The sequence below is a fragment of the Motacilla alba genome, chromosome Z (genome assembly GCF_015832195.1).
Source record: "Motacilla alba alba isolate MOTALB_02 chromosome Z, Motacilla_alba_V1.0_pri, whole genome shotgun sequence".
Taxonomy (NCBI): domain Eukaryota; kingdom Metazoa; phylum Chordata; class Aves; order Passeriformes; family Motacillidae; genus Motacilla; species Motacilla alba.
Genome location: NC_052046.1, coordinates 33,462,703 through 33,489,984, shown reverse-complemented (window position 1 = coordinate 33,489,984; position 27,282 = coordinate 33,462,703). Strand labels below are relative to the sequence as shown.

The 27,282-nt window shown below is 38.0% G+C and overlaps 1 protein-coding gene across 17 annotated transcripts in view; it reads right to left on the bottom strand.

Annotated features, from left to right (window-relative positions):
- Positions 1–26,449, bottom strand: part of CSNK1G3 (casein kinase 1 gamma 3) — an 87,596-nt gene extending 61,147 nt beyond the window's left edge. For 16 of the 17 annotated variants that reach the window (XM_038123448.1, XM_038123441.1, XM_038123437.1 and 13 more), the window contains exons 1-4: positions 26,311–26,449; positions 12,331–12,388; positions 9,757–10,172; positions 5,936–5,976 (exon numbers count right to left, since the gene is read on the bottom strand). In XM_038123448.1, coding sequence (XP_037979376.1) covers positions 5,936–5,976; positions 9,757–9,934 — 219 coding nt within the window. In that variant the 5' untranslated portion in view covers positions 9,935–10,172; positions 12,331–12,388; positions 26,311–26,449. The remainder of the gene's footprint in view (positions 1–5,935; positions 5,977–9,756; positions 10,173–12,330; positions 12,389–26,310) is intronic. The other variant, XM_038123450.1, reaches the window with a different exon arrangement.
- Positions 26,450–27,282: the final 833 nt, after the last annotated feature.

Genomic DNA, 27,282 nt, shown 5'->3' with positions numbered 1-27,282 from the left:
CGCACTCAAGTGAAAGAATCAAAAGTAGTGAGGGATGAGGATGAGAAGGATGAGAGAACCACAGGAGTGTTGGGCAAGGAGACAAAAGCAGCTGTGGAACAGGCTGAAGCCAGAGAACTGGCTATAGGAAAGACAGAGAAGTGTAAGCAGCAGTTGCTGTAGAGCAGAAAAAAGCTGCAGAAGAGGAGGCCAAGGGATACTGAGATTCTGTGGATTTCATACAGGTAAATGGTCCTTAAGAGTCCTGGTCCCTCATGCAGTGGGCTGTCTATTGGTCAAGAGGTTTAGGTTTCCTGGAGAGGAAGAGCAGGCCCCAGGAGAGGGAGCTGCTTGCTGCTGAATGCAATCAGGAAAAGAGGGTGAAGGCAGAGGGGCTGATTGCTGTCAAACATGGTCATATTAGCAGGCTTCCGGCACAGCTTCAGCTTCATGTGTATGAGAGAATCTTTCATGAGGAATTGCAGGATGTAGAATCTGGATTCTGGACCACTAGTTAAAACTGAAACCAGAGATGATGGATAGGGTCAGCAAACTGCTACAAAATAGTGCCATATACCAGAACCAAAATATCAAAGTTACTGTAGGGTAAACTAAATGAGGAGAAGGAAGAAGCTGTATATATTCCCACCTCAAATACAGAGGTTCAGACTAATCCAAGTGGAAATTGTTAGTTCAGGCACAGGCAAAAGGACAGAGTTTTAAAGCAGTGGTTCGGGTATTTACCCAAACCCAATTCCACTCAGTGAGACAATGGCAGCCACTTTACTGCTCCAGTGGTAAAGGAATGGGCCACAGGAAATGGAATCAATTGTATCTGTCACAAAAGGAAGGATAGACATCAAATTAAACTTAAGCAATTAAACTTAAGCCCAGGACAATTAGTTTTAGCAGATTTTTTTCACTATTGGAGCAGTGACTCCAGAAGCCTTTCAGCAGTTACTTGTGGATAGCTACCAATCCCCATGATAAAGAATATTGTGTTCACACCAGTGGATACTACCTTCTTTTCAACTACTGGTTTAGAACAATGCATTTTTCGTTTTTCCTTTCCACAAGAACTATGACAAAGCAATGACTAATGTTAACATCAAGCATTTTGACTGCATGTTGCTGTTGTTTTATAATCTGTACCTAGCACTGTACCCGAGATGTTTCAGTAATGTGTCCTTTTATCTTCATCCTGTTAAACAGAAATTGCTGTAATAAGATTCCAACTCAACTTGGAAGCTAATACAAGAATTTGTAAGAATATGGAGGCCTCACAGCCAAAGGTTTTGCCTTGCCATGCCCTGCTTCACCCAGGAAGAAATTAAGATTCTTTCTGTTGCCTGTAAGTTTATCTGCTGTGATGTACAGTACTTGTAACACTTGACCTGAAGACCTGCCCTGAAATATGGTTCATACTTGGTATTAGAACTTTGAATAGATGTACTTGCTAAAACTGTAATAGGACCAACACCTTGTACATTTTTCAGTTTAGTACCTGATGGCAGGAATTAGCTTGCCACAGAGTCATAAATTATTATCCTACATCTTACTGAGAATTATAATCGAAGAATGACAAAAAATACACCCTTTGGGGTTTGTTTGGAGGAGTTCAGATCAAAAATCTTATTCCTAACACTAGAATACCATGCTGGATGGAAATGTGGTGTCTGAATTCCTTCCCTGTGTACTATCAATGTTCAATTTGACAACCCCTTGGAGATGGATGCAACATTAGTGTAGCCATTACTGAACAAGCATTACATGGGATGCTCAGCCTCACCAAAGGGGAGTGCTCTGTCACCATCCACAATGCTACAACTTCAACTGAAGAGCCTGAGCAAAGATGAAGGAAGCTGCTGATGCGACTGCTGAACTGGATTGGATTGAATTCCAAACACTGCAATCAAAAACTTGTTCAATTAATCAAGACTTGGACGCTAGATTTCTTTTGGTTTTAAATCATGGGGTGGGGAAAGTGTTTGACAGAAATTGGGACTGTAAAATTCGTGGAATTTCTGGTTTTAATGATGAGCATAACCCTTTTTTGCAACTTTGATTAGCTGTGTACTGTCTTCTGCTTCCTCCCTCTCCTAGCCCTGTGTTCAATATACAGAGATCACCACAGTCTAAGATGAGCCGTATGCCCAACCAATAGAAAGGAATGTCTGAGCCACTGGTGGTGTGGAGGACCTAGCATAAGCATGTTTTGTCTCAAACATTTTGACTGTTCCGGCAGGAAAGCTGTGATAGGAAGAGAGGGTCTCACTGAGATGCAGCAACACAGTGCTGAGCCAACTCCCTGCTCCACCTGGGGACTTGTGCTCACCTCCCCACCCTGCACTCATTCCCTGGAGGAGGGCTCCAAGGGCTGGCTATGCATCCAAGAACAAAAGAGAACAAAAAATCACATCCACATAAGAGGCTGCATCAGGTTAACTGTGAAAGGAAGCAGACTGGGCTCCCCTGATCTCTTTTTCCTCTCTTTCACTGTGCCACAATTCCCAGCTCTGGACCAGCCACACAAGTGAGACCAAGACAGGATCTAAGGACTGATGATATTCTTTTGTTCTCTTCCTTTTCTGCTTTTATTCTCTTCTCCCTCACTCTGTCTGGGCAAAGCACAGCTATCATTTTCTACTACATACTCCATACTGAAGTTTATTGTGGGAGTGGGGAGTTGTGGAAATGCTATGGTTTGTGAGCCAGCACCTTTAAGTAGTGTGTTGAGGGAGTTGAGAGTTTATTAAAGTGTGCTGTAAAAATTACAAGCTTGCTACCCAGCACTTGTGGAAGCCTTCAAATGTAAGGGCTTGTTAGACAAAACCTTTTAAGTATATATAGTGGGCTGGTTGCCGGACACAAGGTGATGACACAAAAAAGCACAACAGCTCCCTAAAGCATGTCCTGTGTCTTTGTTGAATCCTGATGAAAATTTATAACGAACATCATGGCCTCTACTGATGGGTCATGACAAGCTCAAGCAGAAACTCCTTCAGCTAGTCTTTTGGGAGTGGTTAAGCATCTGCAGAGGAGGTAAGTTTGAGCAGCGGAGAAATATGTCAAAGGGAAAAGGGAAAGTAATGAAGGAGAAGGAAAAGCCGAATAGTGAATAGGAGCTTTAAGTCAAGTACAAGGTCATGAAATAAAAGTAGTAAATCTAACCGTAAGAAGAGATGAGCTGGAAAGGTAGAGCTTTTACACACCTACAGCTATTGCTAAAGAACCACCCGATCACAAGAAAACAGTTTGTACACTAGAAGACCAGCAGAAACATACAAACACCACTATAACAGCATTGAACTGGTAAAAGCCCAGCTCTTGAGAGTTTCATTATCGTTCTTAAAAAAGTCTATTCTGACCTCTCAAACTGGAGTATGTGCCCAACCACAACAGGTAATAATGAATTAAGACAGATGAAAAGGAAGATTCTGGAACTGTAGCTGTTCTACCAAATTAAATATGCACTTACATATAAACCTTATACTTTAAAATGCGTATGTTGTACAATCCTCGGACCTCACACAGAAAAACTGTTTAAGCTATCTTTTTACAGTCTTGAAGCTGCCCTAAGCACCATAACAAGAAAATGCTCATATAATTTTGTCCACAAGGGAAATATTAATTCAAAACAATTAAAAAGTTTGAGTCAAAAAAGTACTTGTAAAATACACTTATTTTTAACAACACAAGCGCTCCTGAAAGCTGCTGTACAAACACAGCCATTCATAGCACTTGAGAGAAACCCACACAGTCCTTCTGCACTAGAGTATATGGTTACCATTGATATACAAAACATCTGGCATAAGGAGATGTCTTGCTGCTCATAAGACAGCACAGCAGTAGGTCAAAACTGGAATGCTACCACAAGGAATGCAAATACAATTTTAGGATACTGCAGGAGAGATTACAACAACCGCACCTGCCAAGGGTAACTGCTTAGACTGCAACATAAACTTAATTAATGTAACCCCATTCAGGAAGGCTAAACTCGAACTACAACAGGTGCAAAACAGAGAGGATGTTAAGAGTATCTCATTTACAATAACAAAACAAGGGCTATGCACAGGCCTAATGACTGCTCTGAAAGCACAAAAGTACAAGTGCCAGAGTAAACAAAAGCTTACATTTAAAAAGGAAAAGGATTATATGCCACTGTATCTATAACTGTTAGAAAAATGTCGTGGCACTGTCTCAAACAGGAGAAGAACAGGAAAAAATACAAAATCCAAATAAATCCCATGGTTTGATGCAGCTGCTTTTAGCAGACTGAACCTTGCGACTCAAATCCCTTCCAATCTGGAAATAACTATGTATCTGAAATACACACAGAAATAAAAAAGGGAGAACCATATTAAAAGAATCCACTAGTTCTACCTGCTAATAAATGTACTTTTATCTTACTATGATGATGCAAGCTCCAGTGTTGATTTTCTTTATTATTCCTTCATCTGTTTTTCACTGCAAAGACATTATGGGTTTTTATGCCACTAGTGTGAGAGGAAAAATGGAAAAGTCCACTACATACTCAAAGCTCTTTCAGCATTAGTAGTAAATTACATATATACTTAACTGTATTGGCTCTTTAGTGACTTCAAACTAAGTTACTCAATAAAGCTGCTTCAAGCTTTTTACTCAGCTGGGAACAAGCAGCTCTAAGACAGAGATATCTGGAAATCAAAAAAGTAAATGTTGCCAATGACAATTATCACCTGTGACAGCTGAAATGGGTTGAAATGGCAGCCAGGCTTACTAAGTTGTATATGTCACAAAAAAGCTTTTATCAAAACCGAGCAGATAAAACAGTTGTCTTGCTCTACATGATCAAGTAATTAACGCTTTAAAAAACCCCACTACTTTGCAATGTACTTCTAAATGTGCTTTGTAGTAGACAGCCTTTAAGTAGAAGAATTCTCAGACTATTTTTAACTTTCACCAGACATACAGAGTAAGTTCAAGACACGCTGAAACAAAATGAGTGTAAATCTGATTTAACACACAATAAACCCTCAAAACTGTATCCAATGTTGCTCTCTCAAGCCGTAATTTGCATGTTTTAAAAACTTCTACTACTCCCAAAGTAAGTATTTGCCAAAGCAAGGAGAGTGATACCAGTATTTTTCAGGAGTTTATTATGTTTGTAATGATTTTCAGATTTCTTATCTAAAGCCATGCATTTCTGTTCCCACAGTTTACCTTTCACTTTATGAAACCATACTATGCTACGTAAAAAGTCCTATGCTACTGCAGGAACAAGAAATCAACTGGAGTCTTAAAAATCCTTCCATGATGAGAAGTAACCAAGTGAATTTCATCATTAAATACTTTGCTTATGAAAACAGTACTTTACCGATAAGTTAAAAAATCCAGAAGCAAAATATGGTGTTACCAAAGTAGATCAGATGATTGAGAAAAAGCCAAACTGATATATTAACACAATATCCAAAAGTGTCATGTTTGCAAAAGAAGTAAACATATTACACAGCCCTGCAAATAAAACACGTCTACCAAAGTGATGTGTAAATACCAGCAGTTAGAGATGAAAAATACTGGGGGGCAGGAGTGTAAAACACACGCAGCCTCAACAATTTCTGGAGTTTCTCTATAGTCACCTGATGTTAAGATTCACAGTAAATGTGGTGTTCCTCTACTTGTTGGACAACAAAGGGAACTACCAAGATGACTGCCACAGAGCACATCCTTGAAGCAGCATTAAACCATCACTGACTTTGCAAACACAGATTTAGCCTTCAAAACAGCGACAAATATTAAAAACTACTTTTACTCAATATAGCCAAACTACATAATTACATCTAATTGCTTTTATCTAATTCAATGAAATCATACAAAACTAATAAAGGTTTCAATTAATAAATCAACCCATCAACATCTGAAAGGAAAAATCCAATTAGTTTCTCATCCCAAATCCTTTAAAAAAACATTAACTTACCAGCTTAATTGCCACATAGTCATTTGTGTATAAATTTTTTCCTTGAAAAAAGAATAAAGACAAGAATGTGAGACATCCGCTAAATGCCACTTAAATACCAAGAAAGTCTTCAAAATATTTTTCATCTAAGGTGCTAATGTTCTGGCAGTGATTTAGGAAATGTGGGTTTATTAATCCAGTACTTTAATTTAAGAAGATTTTTTTCCTTGAAGAGTGTAAGAGGTGGAAATTTCACAGACAGTTTCAGATATTTCACCAAGTTTGTGATTTTTTTTTGTACTAAAAAAGCTTGGAAATTGGTAAATCACAAATACTAGAATATGATATTTTCATAATTATTGCTGAAAACTATTTGAAATTTATTTTTAAATAACCATGCAATTTTGAAACATCAGCCAGTAATTAAAACTGGAATTAACCAGTTAATTAATAGTTAACTGTTTTTTTTCTCAATTATGTAATTTACTAAGCTAAAACTTATGACAGGACAACAACATTCCTGATAGGCTTACACCACCTGGAAAATGCATCTGCTGCTTTAAAAGGGATTCTGTAACTGGATAAAAATTTTTCAATAAGTATCACTTCAAACTGTAGTCAGTGACTAAAATGTTAAACAAGTTTTATAGGTGTAAAATTCAAAAAGCAGCAGATAAAGGATAAATTATCACTTCCAACACTTTTTGTTTCTTTACCATCTTCAAATGCATTTAGTGTATATTATTCTTAATGATAATCCTCCTTTTTTCTCTGTAGTATTACTCAGGTCCGAATTTCCTACATTTAGCTCAGTTTTGTTAAAGAAATCAAATGGGGAGAAGACATGGACCAAGCCTAAAAAGTTCCCTGTGAAGACAGTTACACAGAACCATGGAATATTCTGATTTCGAAGGGACCCAGAAGGACCACCGAGTTCAACTCTTAAGAGAATGCCCCACAGACGGATTGAACCCACGACCATGCTTTGACCAAGTGAGTTCTACCAATAGTCAAAGACTATGAAGTGCTAATGATTCTTTTAAAAAATAGAGTACTCCTGTAAAGCTGAAACAAGATGCATTAGAAGTTTACATCTCTTAGTGGATCAAACTTCACAAAAAAACCCCAAATAACCTGAGGGCTTCACAAAACAAACACATAATTAATATGAGCAGTGTGCTATAATCTGACCCACAAAAGGGGTCATAGTCCCCTGTGTAAGGACCAGAGTGGATATCCATTTCTGACCTTTCCAATAAGAAATAAGTATTTCTTATTGGATCATCATATCAGTTACATTTTTGGTAAGAAGTGTACTTTGCAGTTGTTTCTGTGTCTTTGCATCGTATTAGACTCTGTAAGACACTAATAGAAATTCTTGCAGGAGCCCTGCTCATTCCATCTCTTAGCTATGTACATCACGGACTCTGAGTAAGTAACAAACACAGTTACAGTTAAGTAACCAGATACAGAGTTCCAAAAGTTATAATGACATGCTTATTCTGAAGTAGCATCAGCAGGGACACTAACTTTCCAGGCGGTCAGTCAGGACAATCATCTCTTTAAAATACAGCAGACACATATTTAAAATACCACTACTGATCTGTCCATAAAACCCACAACAGGTACTGAGTAATGCATCACTTGCAACAGCAAAAAGTTCTCTCTTACTGCCTTATCGGTTTATCTTAACTGCATCAGTTTAATTTAACTATAACAGAGAGTCTTAAAATTACAGCTCAATATACAAACCAGTTTAGCCATTTCCAAGCTAATGGTTAAAGATCACAGACAGTAACTTGCTATAGAAAACCAATTTCCCATCTGATCCACAAGCCACTACTGAAGTGTGACCACCAATTTCTTCTCAGATGGAAGAACAACACCTCCCAATATAAAACTGAATTTTTATCTTTTAGCACCAATTCATCACTCTACAACTTTACTCCTCCTTTAAGTCCCTCAGGTCTAACCTTAGAACACATGCTCAAAATGTATTCCCATCTGCAGAAGTGCATATCTTGTGTACATCTTTGTAGAAATGTAGAAAGGGTGCACACTAAGTACTTGATACTGTAGTAAAGCAAATGAAAAAATTAAAAAATTAAATCAGAGTCTATAATAGCAATATTAACTCTTGCTTTCAGTAACTTAAATTTAAAACCTCTTCCTCACAAAAACCAATAAATTGGGACTTGAAATACCTAGAATAGAAGCAAAACCCACAGATATTAAAATCAGAAAGGCTGCACTTGTCCTGGTGACTGTTGCAGGACAGTACACTGTCCCATAATCTCCCTCCTATTCCTTTTACTTACTTGCTCTACTTTACTGCAGTACTGTAAGTCTTAACTAATTTAATATTGTATTTAAAATAAAATACATTGTTTTGCTGAAACAGCTGCAAGTATGTAATTAATCTGATATTAATCCTGAATCAGCTCTGTACTTAGTGCTGACCGAAATAACAGACAAAAAATTACCTTTACTAGTTTGCAGTTGCCATTATGTAGAATTAATCTTGCTGGTTTGATTTAGTTCATTGAGAGGTTTCAAACAAAAATTAAGATTTGAAGGCAGTATGCAAAAGCTTGGCAAGTGAGGAAGAACAATTTTTCAGCTTGATTTGTGGACTGCAAAGGCATGTGTGCAACAGTGTAAATGTCAAAATGTATCAATTTTGTGTAACTATTAATAGTAGGAAAAAGAGTACCTATTAAATTCAATGTCTTAAGTCAGAGCTACAGCAATATTGTCCTAAATCCCTCTACAGTATTAATTTGCTGAACTTGTTTACATCCTCACAGCCCCCAGAACGCACAATATTAAAAACATACTATATTTTATGCAAACACTGTATCACAAATATTTTCTGAAGGGCAATGAGTATTAGCTCTGCCACAGGCAATGATGAACAGAAACAATACCTGTATAGCCCATCATCCTCTCAAATGCCTAACTGTGAAATCTACCTCTATTTAATGCATGAAGCACTTTAACTCAAGCCTTCTAACAATACTAGAACAAATTCTTGCCATTAAGTGTCAAGCTGTGTTTAACAACACACAGCTGAACTTACACATCTTGAAAACCCTAGCTAATCATGCTGTCCATCCTGGAAATGCAAGTCCCCAAAACTAAACATACAGTCTTACACACTCATCATGTCTATTTTAATAAATGCTAGCATTTCCAGCTTTGCTGCCCAAATTCTTCAAAACTCTAGAGGTCCTTCTCAGTCTGCCTTCTCCACCATCTGATTTTCAGCCATCTGTTCAGCAGAGAACTAGAGTGACTGAATTATCCCAAACCTTCTGTATGGATGGATTTTCACTGCCCTGTTTAACAGCAATTTAAGTCTTTAGCCTCACTACATTAAAAAAGAAACCAAGGAACTTCCTTGCTCACCCATATTAAAAACTCTGTAGTACCTGGTTACAGCATTTCCAAGAGATCTGCCAGACCCATGGGACAGGGATGTGTCTCATACATTTAGCCCTAAATACACCTCAATAAAGTGCTTCAGGAAGTCAGAAAAGACTGCTACAATAACCATGATGTAACTTCCAGCATCTTGGAAGAGAAAACTGACTGAATTTAGGAGAGCACTGCACATAGCTGGAAAACATTTCAGTCACAGGAAGTATCCTGCTATATACATTCTTCATGTCATCAAGCTTGCACTGGCTGGGGTAAAACCACAGGCTGAATATGCCTTGTACATCTGAAACTTTAAGGCAGTTTGAAGAGTTGCACGGTATTCATAGAGAAATTTTCTTGCCTAGACTGCATAAAAATGGCCTTGAATAATGTAAATTGAAATAAATAAACTAGGATCTTACCTAACCGTAGTTCTCCAAAATTACCGCATCCAATTTTTTTACCAACTCTGAAGTTAGGGCCAACCATTAACACTCCAGAATTTGAAGAACCAGTTCCACGTGGATTATGACCTGATCTCCCACTAGGCCGTGCCATTCTTTCATCTGGTTTGTCTTTATATTTCTTTTTATTTTCCATGTCAAGTTTACGGTACTCCACTTTGACTTATTCCTCTCTTTAAAAATCAGTATAAGCAAACTCCAATTGGACAAGGTGAGAATGAAAACATCATGAGTGAAATGCCCAGATGGTTACTGTCAGTAAGCAGTCGACAGCAGCATGTTCATCCTGTTTGCAAAGCCTTGGTGGTATCTATAGTAAAATGTATTTCCAGAATGCACGACACCAGCAATACTTCCTAGTCTTCAGTGGAATTCTGTTAAAAGAAAAACAAAGTTATTCAAGACACTAAGATTCTTGTACAAAATTACCTTTCCCTTCAACCAGACACACAATTAAGCTATAACTAATTATATTTGCTTTACAGATCTATGAAAAACACTATTTTAAGGTTAACTCTATTTCTAGTATTTAACAGCAAGTGATAATGTTGTGACTTAAGTGTACTAAAATTGCAACACTTCAAGCAATAATTATTTTTTAAAAAGCAACAAAAAAGCCCTATAAAACTTCTTCCTGAATAAACACACTTAAAATTGATGCCTGGACACACTCACTTCACCTTATGCCAGCTCTTCAAATGAAAGCATTTTATTTATTTTCCCTCAAATAGTATCTGCTGTTTTAAGCAAATGCTCAAGCTGCACAATTATTGAAGTTACAGAAATATATTGTATTTTCTGAGATGCAACCTATTCTAACTGTAATTTCTGAGATGCGCAAATTATAAACTCATGGCAAGGACTCGAGTTCTTTCAGTAACTCCTAGAATCAAAAACAAAACTATATTTACTTATTCTTCCCTACTATACTTCTGTCATAAATCTGTTTCCCTGCTCCCCTTCTCCCTTTTTTAGCATTGTTGCCCAGACAGGAATTCCTACATGGATTTCAGCAAAAACATTGCTATCTTACTACTGTAATAAAGAACCACAAGAAAGCTTTTGTTTTTAAATCTCAGCTATAAGAACACTGGATATTGCTTTATATTTGATGACAGCGGCGTAAAACCCCATAATTCAGAAGTTTCTACACTGGCAAAATTCCACAATGAATTAAATATCTGTCCAAATTTATTTTTCTGAATTTGCTTCAATGTTGGGAATACACTGCAGTAATGGAGGACATTCTCTGGAAAAATGTATTTCATGTGCTACAGCCTATTTTAAAGGTAGTCACCAGGAGCTTATTTTTAACACTTTAAGCTGAAGACACTTTTACTTTGTAAATCAATTTCTCACAAAGTAAAATTATTACTCACATCACAGCTTACTACAGAATTTCAGAAATCAAAGAGGTAGTAGTGAAAAGTATACCAAATAATATAAACAGTCCCATGAATAGTTGCATCTTCTAAATCATATATAGTTATGTATGGTTATAACTAGATGACGTTTAAAAATCATTAATCAACAGCTGACTAACGTATTACCTGAAGAATGAAGTACACGGAAATTCGTTTGGCAAAGAAATATGACCACAACACTGTGAAAGGGGGAATGAAAGGCTTGTTCTGAGAACAATCAAAAAACACAAATACAGATTACAATCCAAGATGATTCACTTAATGCCAGGGAAAAGGACTTCAGCAGTGAGTAATGAAAGCTGTTTTATGTTACAGACAGCATCGTTTCAGAGAAAAAGACAGGCACATACTACACATCATCTTGCAGGTTTTCAGATACCCTTAAGTCACCTTCTAAACCAGAGATCTCAAAGGAAATGACTCGATGGGAAGCAACAGGTAATTTTCCCTCACCCATTATGCTATAAAAGCTAAGGAAGACGAAAGAAAGCTAGACATGAAGTGCGCTGAAGTAGAACTTCAAAGTCACCATTCAGTTCTTCGAATGAAGGTCAGCATGTTTGATGAAACAGAATGCATCTAGATGTTTTAGGTACCAAAGAAAAGAAGACTTCCATATTTTACTGGCTTTTTCAGAAAGAACTAATAATAAACAATCCTAGAATTTTTAGAGTACCAAATACATGACAAACAATATCAATTCTGATTTCCAGAAATGTGTCTATTATTGGCACAAATGTATTACATAGTAACTTATGTTACTCCTGTTGAACCAACAGATACTCCACTTACATTATAGGTAAGCTTTCTTATATAAACTGAAACTAGTACTTTTTTATAAGATATGTGCTAAATAACCAACACAAGTCCCTCACATTTTTCCCACACTATATATCAAAAGAAAGACATGCAAGTATTCCTTGTCAAGTGTCTCCAGGACACAGGTGTTCTCTTACATTTTCCTAATAAAATAATCTGCAACTGGCTCAAAATAAGGACAGTGCTTATGACTTTCTTCATTTTGAAGTTCCTGTGCAATATTTTATGATGTATTTACCCTAAATATACAAAACCTTTTCATGGTTATATTTATTTATATTGTACTTACCTATGACAGTGTTATAATGTTGATGGCAATATCTTCTCTTCACCATAATGCTCACATTCTAGAGGAAAAGCATCAAAAGGCAAAGAGATATATTTATGTAGTATTTGCAATTACTTAGCATGTAAAAAATTCTGGTACAGAATGAAAGTACAGTTTTTCAAACTGCATTAGTTTTTTTAGACTATTAAGGAAGATGCAGCAGATTTGTCTCCAAGACTCAACCTGATTTTTAAGGCTCAGAAGTCAAATGTCATTCAAAGGTGTGCATCATCTGAAGCGCAAAAGGAATACATGCAGTGTAAGCATTGTAAATTATCTGCAAAATCACTTTCTTCCTACATGATAGTTATGGGCAATCTGTGTGAAAAACACACCATCCTCACTACACAGCTTGATTTTCTGTTTAATTTTCTTTTTTTCATTTCTGCCTACATAAATGAGCAAACTTAAACCATAAACTTCAGCCTTACATCAGGGAATATTGTTAGGATTTAAATAATTGTTCAAAAATATATAGGACTAAATATCAGGACAATGGCAAACACCATCAAAGCCAAGTTGACAAAGCAATATCACATGAGTGAAACTACTATGTTCAAGTGTGAAGAGAAAGGCAAAAGAAGCTATCAAAAAAAGCCAAAATGGTATTATATAGAAGAAAAACTAATTAGATCTCAATTATAAACTAAATCTGTAATCTGTTTAGACTGAAGATAAAAAATACAACAAGACTGGAAGAAAGCAAGTAACTTCAGAGTAACTGACATGCACAACTAATAGCTACCAGAGGTTTCTTTTTTTTTTTTGGTGTAATCTGATAAACTTTTCCAAGCACTATAGAGAGACTGCGTGAAAAGTAAGGAGAGGCACAGTGAAAAAAAGTAAGAAAAATGACAACAGGGTTTCAATTGACTGACAATTCACACACCTAACACCTGCAGAAGTATCCCTAGATTAGAGCTATAAATCTACACATCTCTCTAAATCTCAGCTTGAAAATGTCTTAATTAACACTACTGAAGACTATATGCCACATAAGAACCCTACTCTACAGGAACAACAACTCTCTAGGACACTACATAAGGCAGAATAAAAGAACAGCTCATTTAAGCATCTTCTTTAATCATGCATTTCTCAAATGCCTGATCCTACAGCAACAGCAGGAACACCACTGTAATTATATGCAAGCTTACATGTTCCAAAGTGTTGTCATGACAATGTTCATACTCAAGTATGCAAGTCACCTTTAAAAAAAACAAACTTATCATCTAGCTCATTCCTTTTTCATGTTCCAGATTTACTCCTAAATAAACTTATTAAGAAAAGATTAAAGTCACTAAATAGAACATTCCACTGCCCAGGAACAACAAACTTAAATGAAACATGAAACCGTAACTGCTTCTGTAGGTAACATAAGCAGCACCCTTCACAATGTAATTACAAGATCATACATCATTGTTAGTATCAGTACACTAACATTTTTCTCTCCTTTTAAGAAAAGCATCCAGCAGCAAAAGAGCTACAGAGGAAAATAAAAATTTGATCTAGCTTTAAATTAGACTGGAAGAAGGAAAAGGACATAAACAGGTTTGACAGTGATAAGGAATGGGATGGTATGCCAAAACTCAAGGAACTGAGTGCTAGTGAGATTCTTAAATCCTTAAAGATCCAGGAGGTGTCAGCTACAACGGATCACACCAAAATGTTTCCACACCAACACACACAGCATGATGATCATCACTGGAATAAGTGAAACCTGGCATGATGAGCCGCTTGATTGAAGTGCCATGTTGGATGGTCACAAGCTCTCCAGGAGGGACAGGCAGGGCAGGTGAGGTGAAAGGGCTGTAATATTGCCTGAAGCCAGCAACGGCAGGCTGACAGTATCTGAATCAGGATTAAGGCACAAAAAATAATGTGGATGCCATTGTAGGATAGGCCACCTATCCACGACAATGATTCCAGAGAATTACTCTGAGGAACTAAGGGACACCTTCAAAACCACTGCCCTTGTCCTTACAGGAATATCAACTTGTCAGATGTTAACTGGGAGCATCACAGTTAACATCACACAGGTCCAGAACAGTCCTAAATCTGGATAGTCTTACGATACAGCCATTAATGGAGCCAGCTACAAAACGTGCCCTCCTTGATGCGCTGCTTATTAACAAGGAGGATCTCATTAATGAAGTGGTGCCTGGTGGCCACCTTGGCCACCATGACCGCAAAGCAACTGAGTTTAAAATCTCCACTATCAGGAGAAAAGTGACAGCAAAAATTCAGTCCTGAGCATGACAAGAGCTGACTTTAAGCTGTTTAGAGAATCAGTAAAGTGACCTGAGAAAATGGTTTTGAGGGTGCTGGGGTCCATCAGGTCTGGTCATTTCTTAAGCACCACCCCCCGGAGGGACACAAACAGGCAGTTCCAAAATGCCAGAAGTCGAGCAAGAGGAGGCAGAAGGCCAGCTTGGCTGAGCAGGAATCTTCTCTCAGAAACAAGGCAAAAAAGTGAGCTGTATGTCCAGTGCAAGGAAGGTCTGATAAAGGGAAGAACTACAGAGATGCTGCAACCAGTGATAGAACCTGAGGGAATGGCCTGAAGTTGTGTCAGGGGAGACTTAGGTGGGATATTAGGAAAAGTTCTTCACCCAGAGGGCGGCTGGGCACTGGAAAAGGCTCTCCAGGGAAGTGGGCATAGCATCTGTCTGACAGAGCTCAAGAAGTGTTTGGTCAATGCTCTCAGGCACATGGTGTGACTCTTGGGGTGTCCTGTGCAGGGCCAGGAGCTGGACTTCAATGATTCTTCCGGGCCTCTTCCAACATGAGATATTTTATTATTTTATGAAAGACAGTAAAACAGTCCTGTTTTCAGCACAAGACATTTAAAATTCACTCAGCCTTCTGGCATTTTCACACCTCTGCAGTTTCTCACCTCTAAAGTATCTGTTCACATACTTCTAATCCCAAGGGCTCATGATTTTTGGCAGTTACTGCAATTTAGCAACACAGCTTCTTCTCACATCTCCTAGAAGAGTGCAGAGAAAGTTTCTAGTGCCTCTGCCACAGATTTCCAAGAGACTTTGTCTAACACTATACATAATTTTTATTGAATACTTCATCTACTACAGTCTTCAACTGAGATGAAGAATAGTCACATTCACTTTCCAATGATCATTTCCATGTTACAAATACATTTGTACTGCAGAAAAAATAACACAAGATTCCATCCAACAAAGCTTTTAGAAATACTTAAGAGTAGAAAATCTGAAATTCATATTACAAATCTGAAACCAGCAAGAGCTTCACTGTAAGATCCTAATACAAAACTTAAATATCTAATCAACTTTTTCTGCTAGTTTTGTATTCCTCATGGAAAAATTAAGCTGTTCTTTCTAGATTAGTAATTTCTGCATTATTTTCATTCACTTTGATATACATGTCCTCATGCAACAGAGGAAATCTATGACATTCCAAATCCACACCAAATAGGCTCGTATTGAAGATCCCTTGAAAGTTTAGGACAGCAGTTTCTAACTGCGAAAAAGTTTTCAGAGAGATTTTTAATTGGAAAATATCTCTAAAATTATATATAATTTAGTTAGATCCATTTTTTATTTAAAATGAAAAATAAACATTTAATGACAGAAGAGTGGATTTCATTATTTTCACTTTAGTCCAACAAGAGCAATACAGGCTTTCACATGACTTTTACACAACCAAAAGCTGAGCTCCTATTCCAATTATTTATATTACAAATAAATATGTCTATAGCTTTATTTTTTGTATAACATTTTACTAAGCAAAAACTAAAATAAAAAGTTGTTTAATGATTCATTGCATAACTCAATTAAAAGTAACCAAATTATTACTTCATCATTTTTCAGATTTCCAAAGCAGAAACAATATGCAAAATCATTAGCACTTTAGTCAAAACTAAAGGCAAAATTAATGTGCTGAAATATTCGGTACATAAAACTTCCACAGATGGTACATACTCATGAGATCAGCTTTGAAAAAAAAAAGAACAAGTTTCCAAACAAATTTCTCCTGACACAATTTCTCTCTCCAGCTATTAGTAACCTGTATCAAAATTGCTCATTATTGAATCATTTTACAAGTCTTAGGTGGTGTTCTTTATATGTGACCTGAACACAATGAAAACTTACTCATCAATGACTCATTTTTCTCTAAACAATATAATCTACTTCATATAACTGGGGAATTCCAAGACTAATGGCATCTGATTTTACAGGGTTTTTTTTTTAATTTTTTCACATAAAAATAAAATACAGCTTGGCATTATCTGCTCTTCATACTTTCAGAAGTTAATTAATTCATCAAAGACTATTTTATTCTCCCATTCATTAGGTACTTATTCTGACCTAATTAGGTAAACAATTACCTTGGAAGCACTGTAAAAAGAATATGTAAATTCCCTGAACCAACACCTTCTTCCCAAAAAAAAAAAAAATCATTATTTTGCAGTAGATGTGAACTAATCCAAGAAAAAAGGATAGACTTTTTCAGCTTCATATGGGAAGACTGCTGTCTTCACAATAATAAAATAAGAAACATACAAGAAGTGACAATGCACCTATATAAGATCTTCAGCAGGATCAACATTCAAGCCATCAAAAACCACTGCCACATCATTTCTCTGCCAGTTCGCCTTTCAAAATACTGAACTACAGAAGCCACATTTGCAACATTTTCTTCACAGAGAAAAAGTAGATAATAGACTAGTAAGTTTGAAATCCTTCCCAGAGTTTCATCAGCAAAGAGGGAAAACACACAAAGCAACTGCTACTTCTTGATCACATAAAATTTTTTACACTTCAGAAGACATGGGTGTTTATTTAAGAAGGCAAATATGATAGCCTAATTTCAAAGGCAAATGAAATCTCTTTATAACAGATCATGCAGGAGCTCAACTGTGCAGTTTATTTCTCACTGTGCATGGCCTCAAAACACTTTGATTCATGCTCTTCAGCACTCCAAAGCAACTAAATAATAAATTTTGTTTGCATTATCAGAACTTCCAACAATACAATGTTTGTATCTCAAGTACCTTCTACACTACCATTTCTTACTTAAAAGTCTCAGTTTTCCACAGATTCGTATTCTCACTTTCTGAAACCCTGACAACACTATTGTTCTCGCAGCATTCGGTCTTTTTCCACATCTGCCTTTTGTAATACCAACCTATTCTAGACTCAGCTAAGTTTTGCAAAACCAAGAACAGAATTTATTCATTTTGGTGTACAAATTAGACTCCCAGCATTCCTAAAAAATATGATTGTTTTAAAATATGTATTTGCTTACTCTTACAGATACGTATGATTTTCCTTATAAAACAAGGGTTTAGGCAACTGAGTGTAAGTCTACATACATACAGTCTCAATCGTCAAATACATACGAATGAGATGCACTCAAAGAAGCTGCCTAATTGAAAGTGTCAAGGCAAATCAAAGTATCTTTCTTATGAACAAATTTACATAACCAAGGCTTCTAAAAAGTCTTGTTTTCATCTCCAGTGGTAAATATATTAAATAAAAAATTACATTTTTCTCTTACCATATCAACTGCCACACACTATTTTCAACAAAAATAATTAATTCGACATTCTAGAATAAGCATTTCCATTTCCTTGCATACAGGCATTTCCCTAGGGAAAGGACATCAACAAACCACATATGGCCACATACAATCCTCCTTTAAGGCACAAAATCTAACAGAGAAACAGCTTTATTAACACATTTAATCAACCACTTGCCTGTACAAGAACTAATCAAAAACCTACCACATCCTTATTGAAGCTTGTTTAAGAAGTCTGTTCTAGTTAAACTAGTGTGATTTTTCCGGTACCAAAGTTTTAAGTCACATGAACACATCGAAGGGCTGCCAATATCCAAAATTCAGTATCTGTTCTCTACACTTAATTTTGTCAGTTGAAAATCTACTACCTAATGAACAATAATGCACCCTTCTGCACCACCAACTGCCAGCTCTGGTCTTTTGACCATGTGATGCTGTCACATCAGAAGACAAGTACAGTACTGGTGGTCACCCTAACTCAACACAATTTTTCCACAAATGACAGCCTGGACTAATTATGCAGCAATTAAGATCTCCAAGAAATCTCTTAATCGCTGTTAACTCTAAAAAAACATCAGCTGAGATGGCTATCTCTGGTCACTGCATAACATTCTTATTTTCTCATTGATCTAGAAGGCAGGTTTGGCCCTACTCTATGAATTACACTTCATCATAGACTTTCACTACAAAATCCTACCAACTTCACTTAAAGATTCCATGCAAGAGCGTGCAGTTACTTGGTTAAAAGTTCTGCTCATGCATCCTTCTTGCACTTTCCTATAATCACCATTTCAAAGTAAAAGCTGAAAGTCAGTTTTCAGAAAGGAGAGCCATAACAAAAGGAATAATTTTTAAAATCTAATGACACTATTAAAGCTGATTTACTAAAAAGAGAACAGAAAGGACAAAATCTGATGGTTAAGCAATATTTCAATCATTTGTTTCTTCACATTTCCACCACCACAACCATACAGACTTAAATGGGCTACATTGTCCTCAGCTGGCAGAAAGCTAATGCTGAGCTAGCTAATACTACATAATGGAGGCATCAATTTTCTACACGAATAATTGTACCACAGCACACAAGTATTATAGCAGAACAACAGAAAGGTTCAGATTAGCCTAAGGCTAAGCAGAGAAACTGTGAAGTTAACATTTCTAGACATTAGAAAGAGACAGTATTGCATTTCATCCAACACCATAACTATATCTGAAGACAAAATTAAATAGCATTGTGAAACACCCCAATGCTACGTGGAAAAAAACCCCAAAACATTTCTGAGAATCCAAAAGACACTAATTCTGTCTTCAGGTTAGATTTTGGATAGGCCAAAATATGCAATGTGCTCTAGCATTCCACAGTGATTGTGAAGACTAGTTTTCAAAATTAAAAATATTTTTAGATCTCTGACACAATTCCCTGTCACTTAACTTTAATTACATGGTCAGACTCTACTTCAAGAACTTAAGACAGGAGCCAAGTTCAAGTTTAATAACTCCATATGTGAGGAAAGGGATAACTCACAGTACAGGAAAATGTCTCCAGAGTAAATTTTGCAGCTATAAATCTGTCAAGGACTTCTAACAATAACAAACTACATGGCAATCAAATGATTCTGCTGTCTTAACTGTCTCCATAAACTAGATAGGTACCTTTCTACAGCAGTTCCTAATATTTCACTATTACACACACTTGCAACTCTCCTCTCACTTGCATTACTTTCACTGCAATGTATACCTAAAATGTCTCTATCAAGTTGAAACTACAGTTCTACAGTCTTCAAAAGGCTATAAAGCTTTTTTCTTCTGTTTTAAGTTTAATATGGAATAAAATGGTATGGATAAAGTCTCAGACACCACACCAAATGGGATCATGCTTGAAACCTTCATAGTGAATGCATAAGATGCACAGTGACAAATTTAAGGAGAAACACTAGCCTGAGTTAAGATCTTGGATTCATCACTAGTGATGTAATACAAAACATATTTAAACCAATGCCTTCCTATGGAACTCAGAGGAAAAAACAAGTCTCCCAGTGTTTTACACAAATTCAAATGACACTGAATATGAAATCATTTGATGTAAATTAAAAGTTCTGAGGACAAAACAACCTGATGCTGTTGGCATCAGTTTTGTCAAGGTCTGATGGCAGTTACTTAACTACACTGATTTTAAACCAAAACAAAGTTCTCAAGCACTAAAACGAGAAAATGTCAGTATGTTGATGTGGGCACGTGTGTGTAGTAAACTCTTGATGTACTACTCAGGAAGATTAAAATAGAATCACTCCTCAAAAGCATAAGTTAGCTAAACTTAGCTGTTTACAGATTAGTGTTCAACACCCACACAGCCACAGTGTAGCAATTTCACCTTTCTGGTTGTCTTCCACATATCCACAGCTTTTGCACGCCACCCTCTGATACATCTTCAACTCCCTTTCTTCACAAAACCCCTTCTTTCTTCCCACATTAAAATGCTCCCTTCTTGCTCAGTGAAGAGAGATGTTCTGTTGCTTGCCTAGTATTACAAGTTGCAAGCTACCACACAAAATATATAAGCTTTATGAAGCTTATAGGAACTTATCTTCACAGGCATAACAATCTAAGCTTGGTTAAAACTGCCCTAAAAATTCCACATTTCTAAAGGCAGCAGATGAAAGAGCTGCAGATCAAAAATACCTCATTTCCTTAAAAAAGAGACTCTTTTTCAGGAAAAAATTCAAAGTCCTATCAACAGTATTTACTTAAAGGTCTCTCAATGTTTTACATAAAAACAAACAATAGTGAAAATACTGTTGGAAAAATTAAAAGCAAAGACAAAAATAATTTCTGTTAAGATACTTTTCTCTCCATCTGACAAAAGCTTAAGAGCAAATTTAGTTATTCTGTCTTCCTCTTGTCTGTTGGAAACATTCTGCTCTCCCTCTTTACTGTTAATCATAAATTCAAGTTTCATAATTTTTATTTCTCCAGATTTAAAGATGCCTCAGCCTACCATCAGCAAATGTTACACCGAAACTTTAACAACATGATACACTGAACAACCTGCTCTCAGAACATTGCAAGAAATTAATGAGTGCCAACTGAAGTGATCCTCCATAGAAAGTAAAAAAATTCTATACTGAACTTCTCTGTTTCCAGAAGAAAGCATTTGTAAGGTGCAACTAAGAAAATACTAGTGGTTGAGGTTAGAAGTGAAATATGTCTCCCACAACCCTTAAAGCAATTGTTTCCCTTTAGCCTCTACAGTATTACTTCATCTTCCCAAGATTACTGCACAATTACTTAAGATTTAAAAAAGCTGTATTTTTATGAACATTATCTACATTTAAACTGACATCAAAAATATCAATAGTACATGAACTTAACTATGTTCTTCATTATAAGCTAGCAGAACTCCTCTAAAGCAACACCGAAAGCCTTTAAAGATTGCTTATATCATTATATTAAAAAGCTGTTGAAACGTTAACAGCCATGTTAACTACTTCATTCAAATATAAAGACATAAAATGGGAAATGCTTGGTGCCTTAAATACAGAAAGACACACAGGATTCTTCTACACGTAATACAGTTCTTAAATAAGGCTGCAGACGTGTCCTATCCTGGACTAAATCACACCTTCCAACATCATGAAGGGAACCTGTCAAGAAGCCCATGCTTTTGAAGTATTTTCTACAAAAATAGAAAATTCAGCCAATGAAGCTTTAAAAATGTAACAGAACCAACACTCACCAGGTAAGTAGCATCCCAAGTTCAAAGACAAACTGAACCAAAAAGAAGAATTTTATGTGTTCAACAGACCCTAAGTCTGAAATTTGCAAAATGCAAACGACAAAATGCAGTTAGACAATTTTGATGGGTTAGTACCGTGGCTCTTCTCCTACTGCATGTAGCACACTACCTGCTGCTCCCATTGCTCACCAGCATCAGCACTCCCACACCTCAGTGAAGCCATTACTCACTCACTCAGAGTACCAGAAAGCTCACAAACTCAGTAACTCTAATCAACAGAAGCTGAACCTACTCAGAGGAGGATAAAAGAGACAGGATGGAGAACAAGAGTGGAGCTACAAAACTGCACAGCCAGAAATGGAGAAGGGGAATGCCCCATATTAGAGAGAAGGGCCTTGGCAGCACAGCTACAATGACTGGCGTTTCACAGCCCATCAAGTGCATCCCTTCAAGGACATCACACCCCAATGACCTCCATACACAAACTGCCACCCCAACACCACCTTCGACTCTGCTTCAGATGGAAACTGCTCCATCTACATTCTGTTAGTGCACAGGGTTTATTCAACAAAGAGCATGGCAACTAATAAATTACTCAATGAATAGCTGCAGAGAATACAAGAAGTTAAGACAACCCGCATACTTGAAATTGAAATCTAGGCTCTGCTTGTCATAAAACACCTGTATTTTTGGCCTACTGAAAAGGTCATCATCCTCCACTGCTGCAGTCCACATCCTGTCTTAATCAAAAATAACATAATCAAAACACATGGTTGATGAAGTGTATAAATCACCACACAGGGAAACTAGAGAAAAAATTATTTATAGGAAAATTACATTAAATTTACTTAACTTAGTAATTTAATGACCTGAAATTACTAAGTTAAATAAAAATTTTACTATGAAGTCTTGGTATATTAAAAGCTAAGCTGGCGAGTAAGCTTACAGAGAAGATGCTAAAGCATAGGAAAAAACAGTTGTAGTTATAGCAATGATGTTATACACAAAGTCAAATTAACTAATAAACTTACTTGAATATGAAAATCTTACTTGTGTGTGTCATGGGCTTCTGTGACCTACAGTCATCTGAGCAAACGTGGGCAAAGACATTTCTGACTGATCAGTATGTCTCCCATTCCTAACTCCATAGCACAAGGCAAGATACCAGACAAATGGCAAGATAACTGTTTTAGCTTTTCATACCTACAGAATATACTTATTTTGTAATAAATACCCTTCTTTTAACAGCCAAATAGGGATTTTTAAAAAGGTTTCCTACACGAAGTCAAAAGCATCAGATAAAGGAGGCAGTGATGAGAGGGAAGTGCAGATGCTTAAAATGTCCTCTGTAAGAGATAAAAAACATGCAGTTCAATGAACATGCTAGAAGAATGCACTGGTAAACACATTTGTAATATTCTGAAACTTTTGTATAGTTGATATTAAATATTTACCACAAATAGTTATATTTTTACATATATGTATATTTAATAGCTAAATATTCTCTCCCCCTTTTGTTAGAGAGAAATCTTTTCCTAAATTTAAGATAATGAATGTATCATCTATAAAACAGAAGAAGTAAATATAACAGGTGAGCTAAATCTCTCACCAAAATAAATGATTCCATACTATACAATTAAGAGTTTCATAACTTCCTCTGAAAGTTAAAGTTTCAGAAAGCTCCCTAAGTAACCACAATCCAAACCAATTCCACAGCATGGATCGGTGTGTGATGTCTCCTCTTCTACATCCTCCCTACACCAAAGAGGAGACATTAAATTGTAAGTGGCTTACCTGAGATCACAGGGAGGGACAGACGTTCCAGTCACTGTCTTAATCTGTTCATCACCCTAGCTCTTAACTACCTTCTCACTAGACTGCTTTTATTTAAGCAACTATTTAGCTTAAACACACATTTTTCTTCACCCAGCTGTTTCAGCTGGGTCTTACAAATCTCTAGAATTCCAGTGACAATGTCTGGAAGGCTACTCAGAATTAGACTTAGAAAAACAAGTACAGCAGCATCAGGCTTGATCTCATAGCATTGGCTCTGCAGCAGCACTGAGGAAGCATTAAAATGGCTGCACAGCATTAAAAAAAAAATAAGGATTGTCAGAAAATACACAACTATTACTTCAAAGTTACTTTTTTACCTTTTAACAGATCGAGGAAATCAATTATATAGAAGTCTCAAAACATTTCTGAAAGTGTGTTAAAGGCCCAGTGTACACTAGAAACATACCATCCTATTTACATTAATAAATAACTCCCAAGTATCACAATCAGTTTTAGATCATTTAAACCCAGACCACGGCTGAAAAGGATTGTCCCACTCTTCCCTTAAGCACTGTCAGGTAGTTTGTTCATAAAACCTCAGGTGAGGTATTAAGGGTTGACTGAGAACTCTTAAACATTAATTTGCAGTTGAATCAGTGAGCCTAAACTGTGAAGAAACAGTATGTCAAACTCCCTTACAACTTTGTTATTCCTGTGGTTTGTGTGTGGTTTTAATTATTACTTTTATTTACAACATCCCAAAAAAATCACTCAAAAGTAAAAAGAAAAGCCTGAGGAACAAGATTGTGACTATGTTTTGTCTACAACAGACTGAAAAAATGTTCAACTGGAGAAAAGTTAGATAAAGACAGTTAATACAGCTGATCAGTACCCTGTTCTTTAGAAATTTCTTTTTTGTAATTAGAAGATATTGGAGAAAAGTAACCACTGTCACTTCCCTATTCCTCATGATCCATTTATTGTTGTTTCAAAGGCATAACTAAACTAAATTATTCTTAAACATCATAAGACTTACTAATCTTTTTCAAACAATTTTTTAAGGCAAGTAAAAATATTAGAAATACATGTAACTTTGATACTTCTAATCACAGAACCATTTAGCACAGTAACTAGTGAACCAAGAACAACTCTATTTCCATAGGACAAACTTTGTGGATACAGTGGGGACACTAAAATTTGATACCATGCATGGGGTTTAGTAATGCAATTAATTTAATTATGAAAATTTAATTATGAAAATTTAATTATGAAAAAATTACAAAAGGAAGTAAATTCAGTCTTGTTAATTGCACATAAATAGGCTGGACAAGGGAAAAACTCTTTCAGAGGTTCAGTTACTCTTTTTTTAGGGGAAGAACAACTTCAGAAGAGTTAATTCATGGCCTGTGCACAGATTAATTCTCTTTACTAATCTTGAATATATTTATCTTGATCACACAGAAGAAAAAAAAGCTCTACAGAAAATGTGATGTATCAGAACTAGTGTTTCAGATTCTGAAACTTGTTTACATTTTATAAGCATATTACATACACTTATACATATTATATAATACATCTGTTTGATGCAGAGTGGCAAGAGAAAAATATTAATTTAATTAGCTAAAAGTCATTCTCAACTGATGTAAATAATTCCCAGGTAGTTTCTCCATTTCGGGCCAGCACAACAAAACACCACTTTTTTTCCACTGAAAACACTGTTTAACTGTTGAAACGTTTCAATTAAAAAGAAACTGACTAAAGGATATTGAGGTCGAAAGAAGACATCCCCTAAAATATAGTTAGCACAGAAACTCCTACCTCATCTTTTCCCTTTAAAATAAAAGCGCATTACCCCCACTTTGGATTTTAACATCCCAATGCAGCTCGGGAAAAAATGCATTCAATAGATAAGTGGGTTAAGAAGAGGCATGAGTTTGAGGAGCAGGTAAGTTGTTTATCCTTACAAGCAGTCATAACGCAGGCAACAAGGCTTAATATGCTTAACAGTGTGCTTCACTTATAATCATGCTTATGCACATGCACAGTATCTATTTCTAACTATGTATGCACTTACAAATTATTTTAACTATAAAATTCAGCAAGAAAAAAAGTCTTCGAGTATACTGCAATTTTTTTTACACATCGTATGTCACTTCAACACTCATTAAGGTTGCACCAGTAAAATGAACAAGAATGCCTGAAAATAAGGTCTGTCCGAGTTCCATGGTGAATCACTGAAACATCACTTTTAGAGATTTTAATTAATCAAACTTAAAACCACTACATTCAGAGCGTGCCTATAAATAACTTCCTGAAAAGGAAAATAAAAGGTAAGAATAAAAGCTCACTGGCAGCTCAGTTTGCCTCTAGCCTGCTAATCTGCTAAACCAGCACAATCGCACTCCAGCAACCTGCTTCTACAGACCAGGAAAACAAATTTACTTGTTCCTACAAACCCAGCTTGGTGCTCGGTCGGAACAACCACCGCCAGCAGCACCGACACCGGCCGCCACACAGGGAACCCCACCGCCGCAAGCAACTCCTGCCGGAGAGGGCACTCGGAGGTCTCACAGCGACGGCTTTTGCCACTCGGGAGCGCAGCCTCAGGGAGGCGACGGGCCCTCTCAGCGCCGGCCGAGCCCCGCCGGCGCCCTACACCCACCCGGGGCCGGCCCCGCACACGGCCGGCTCTCTCTGCCCCGGCCCGAGCCGCCGCCCTGGTCGCCGCCGCGCTCGCGGGGAGCTCCGCGGCCCCCGCAAGTCCCGCGGCCGCCGGGGAAAGGAGGAGGGAGGCAGCCCAAGGCCTCGGCCCACGGGGGTGCTGCGACCGCTGCAACCGCTGCCGCTCCGAGAGGCGGCCGGGGACAGCAACCTACCGGGGAGCCCACGGGAGCGGGACACAGGCTCGGCGTTCGGCCCTTCACCTCCGGGCACTGCTTCCCGACCCGCCCCGCCCCTGGCGCGGGGCTCCGAAGCGGGGCCGGCCGGGGCGGCACCCCGAGGCGGAGGGGAAACGGCGGCGGCCCCGAGCGCCCGCCCCTTCCCACCGCGGCACAGGCGCCCGGGCGGGCGGGACGCACCGCGCGCCCCGAGCGCGGGTGATTGACAAGGCGCGCCGGCCACTCGGGGGGCGGGAAGCGAACGTCAGGTTAGGATAGGGGGTGGGGCTTGCTGGTGGGCAGAGTCGGCAGCCAATGACGGCGGGGTGGGGCGGGGCGCGGAGCGCGGGGGCGGGGCCGCGCCGGCGGCCGGAGGGGTCCGTGGGAGGCGGCCGCGCCCTGCTCCCCTCACGACTGAGCGGTCGCGCTCAGAGGAGGCCGCGGCGCGCCTGCCCCGGCTCAGCTGCGCGCCTCTCTCGCCTCGAGCTTCTCCATACAGGGACAAAGATACCTGTTTTAAGGGCTGGCCTCCAGGGTTTGCCCTGTGACCAGCGGCGGCTGAGTCAGTGTCCGACCGCAGCCGCGGGGCGCCTGGTGCCGCAGCTCTCTTGCATCCTCTGCTGGGTAGCAGTCCCTTGATGCCAGCACCCGTAGTGGCCGGGCGGATCGCGCCTGACAGTGTCACAGAAGTGCTGTGCCCCCCGCGACTGGCAGCGGCCACAGCGCTTGTTCGGCGCTGTCACCACACGTGGGTGAGGTTACCCTGCTTGTCACGCTCGGGCATCCTGCATTCCCTGTCCTGTGTGTCCATGTAGGAAACGAGGAAATCAGAACCCCACTCTCATTTGATGTCTGCAAGTGCTGCCACGTAATTATTAAAAAACAAAACAAAAAAACCCCATAACCTTATAAATGCTATATAATAGACTCTATGCCAACACTCGTGCAAAAGAAAAGATCTTTAGGCTC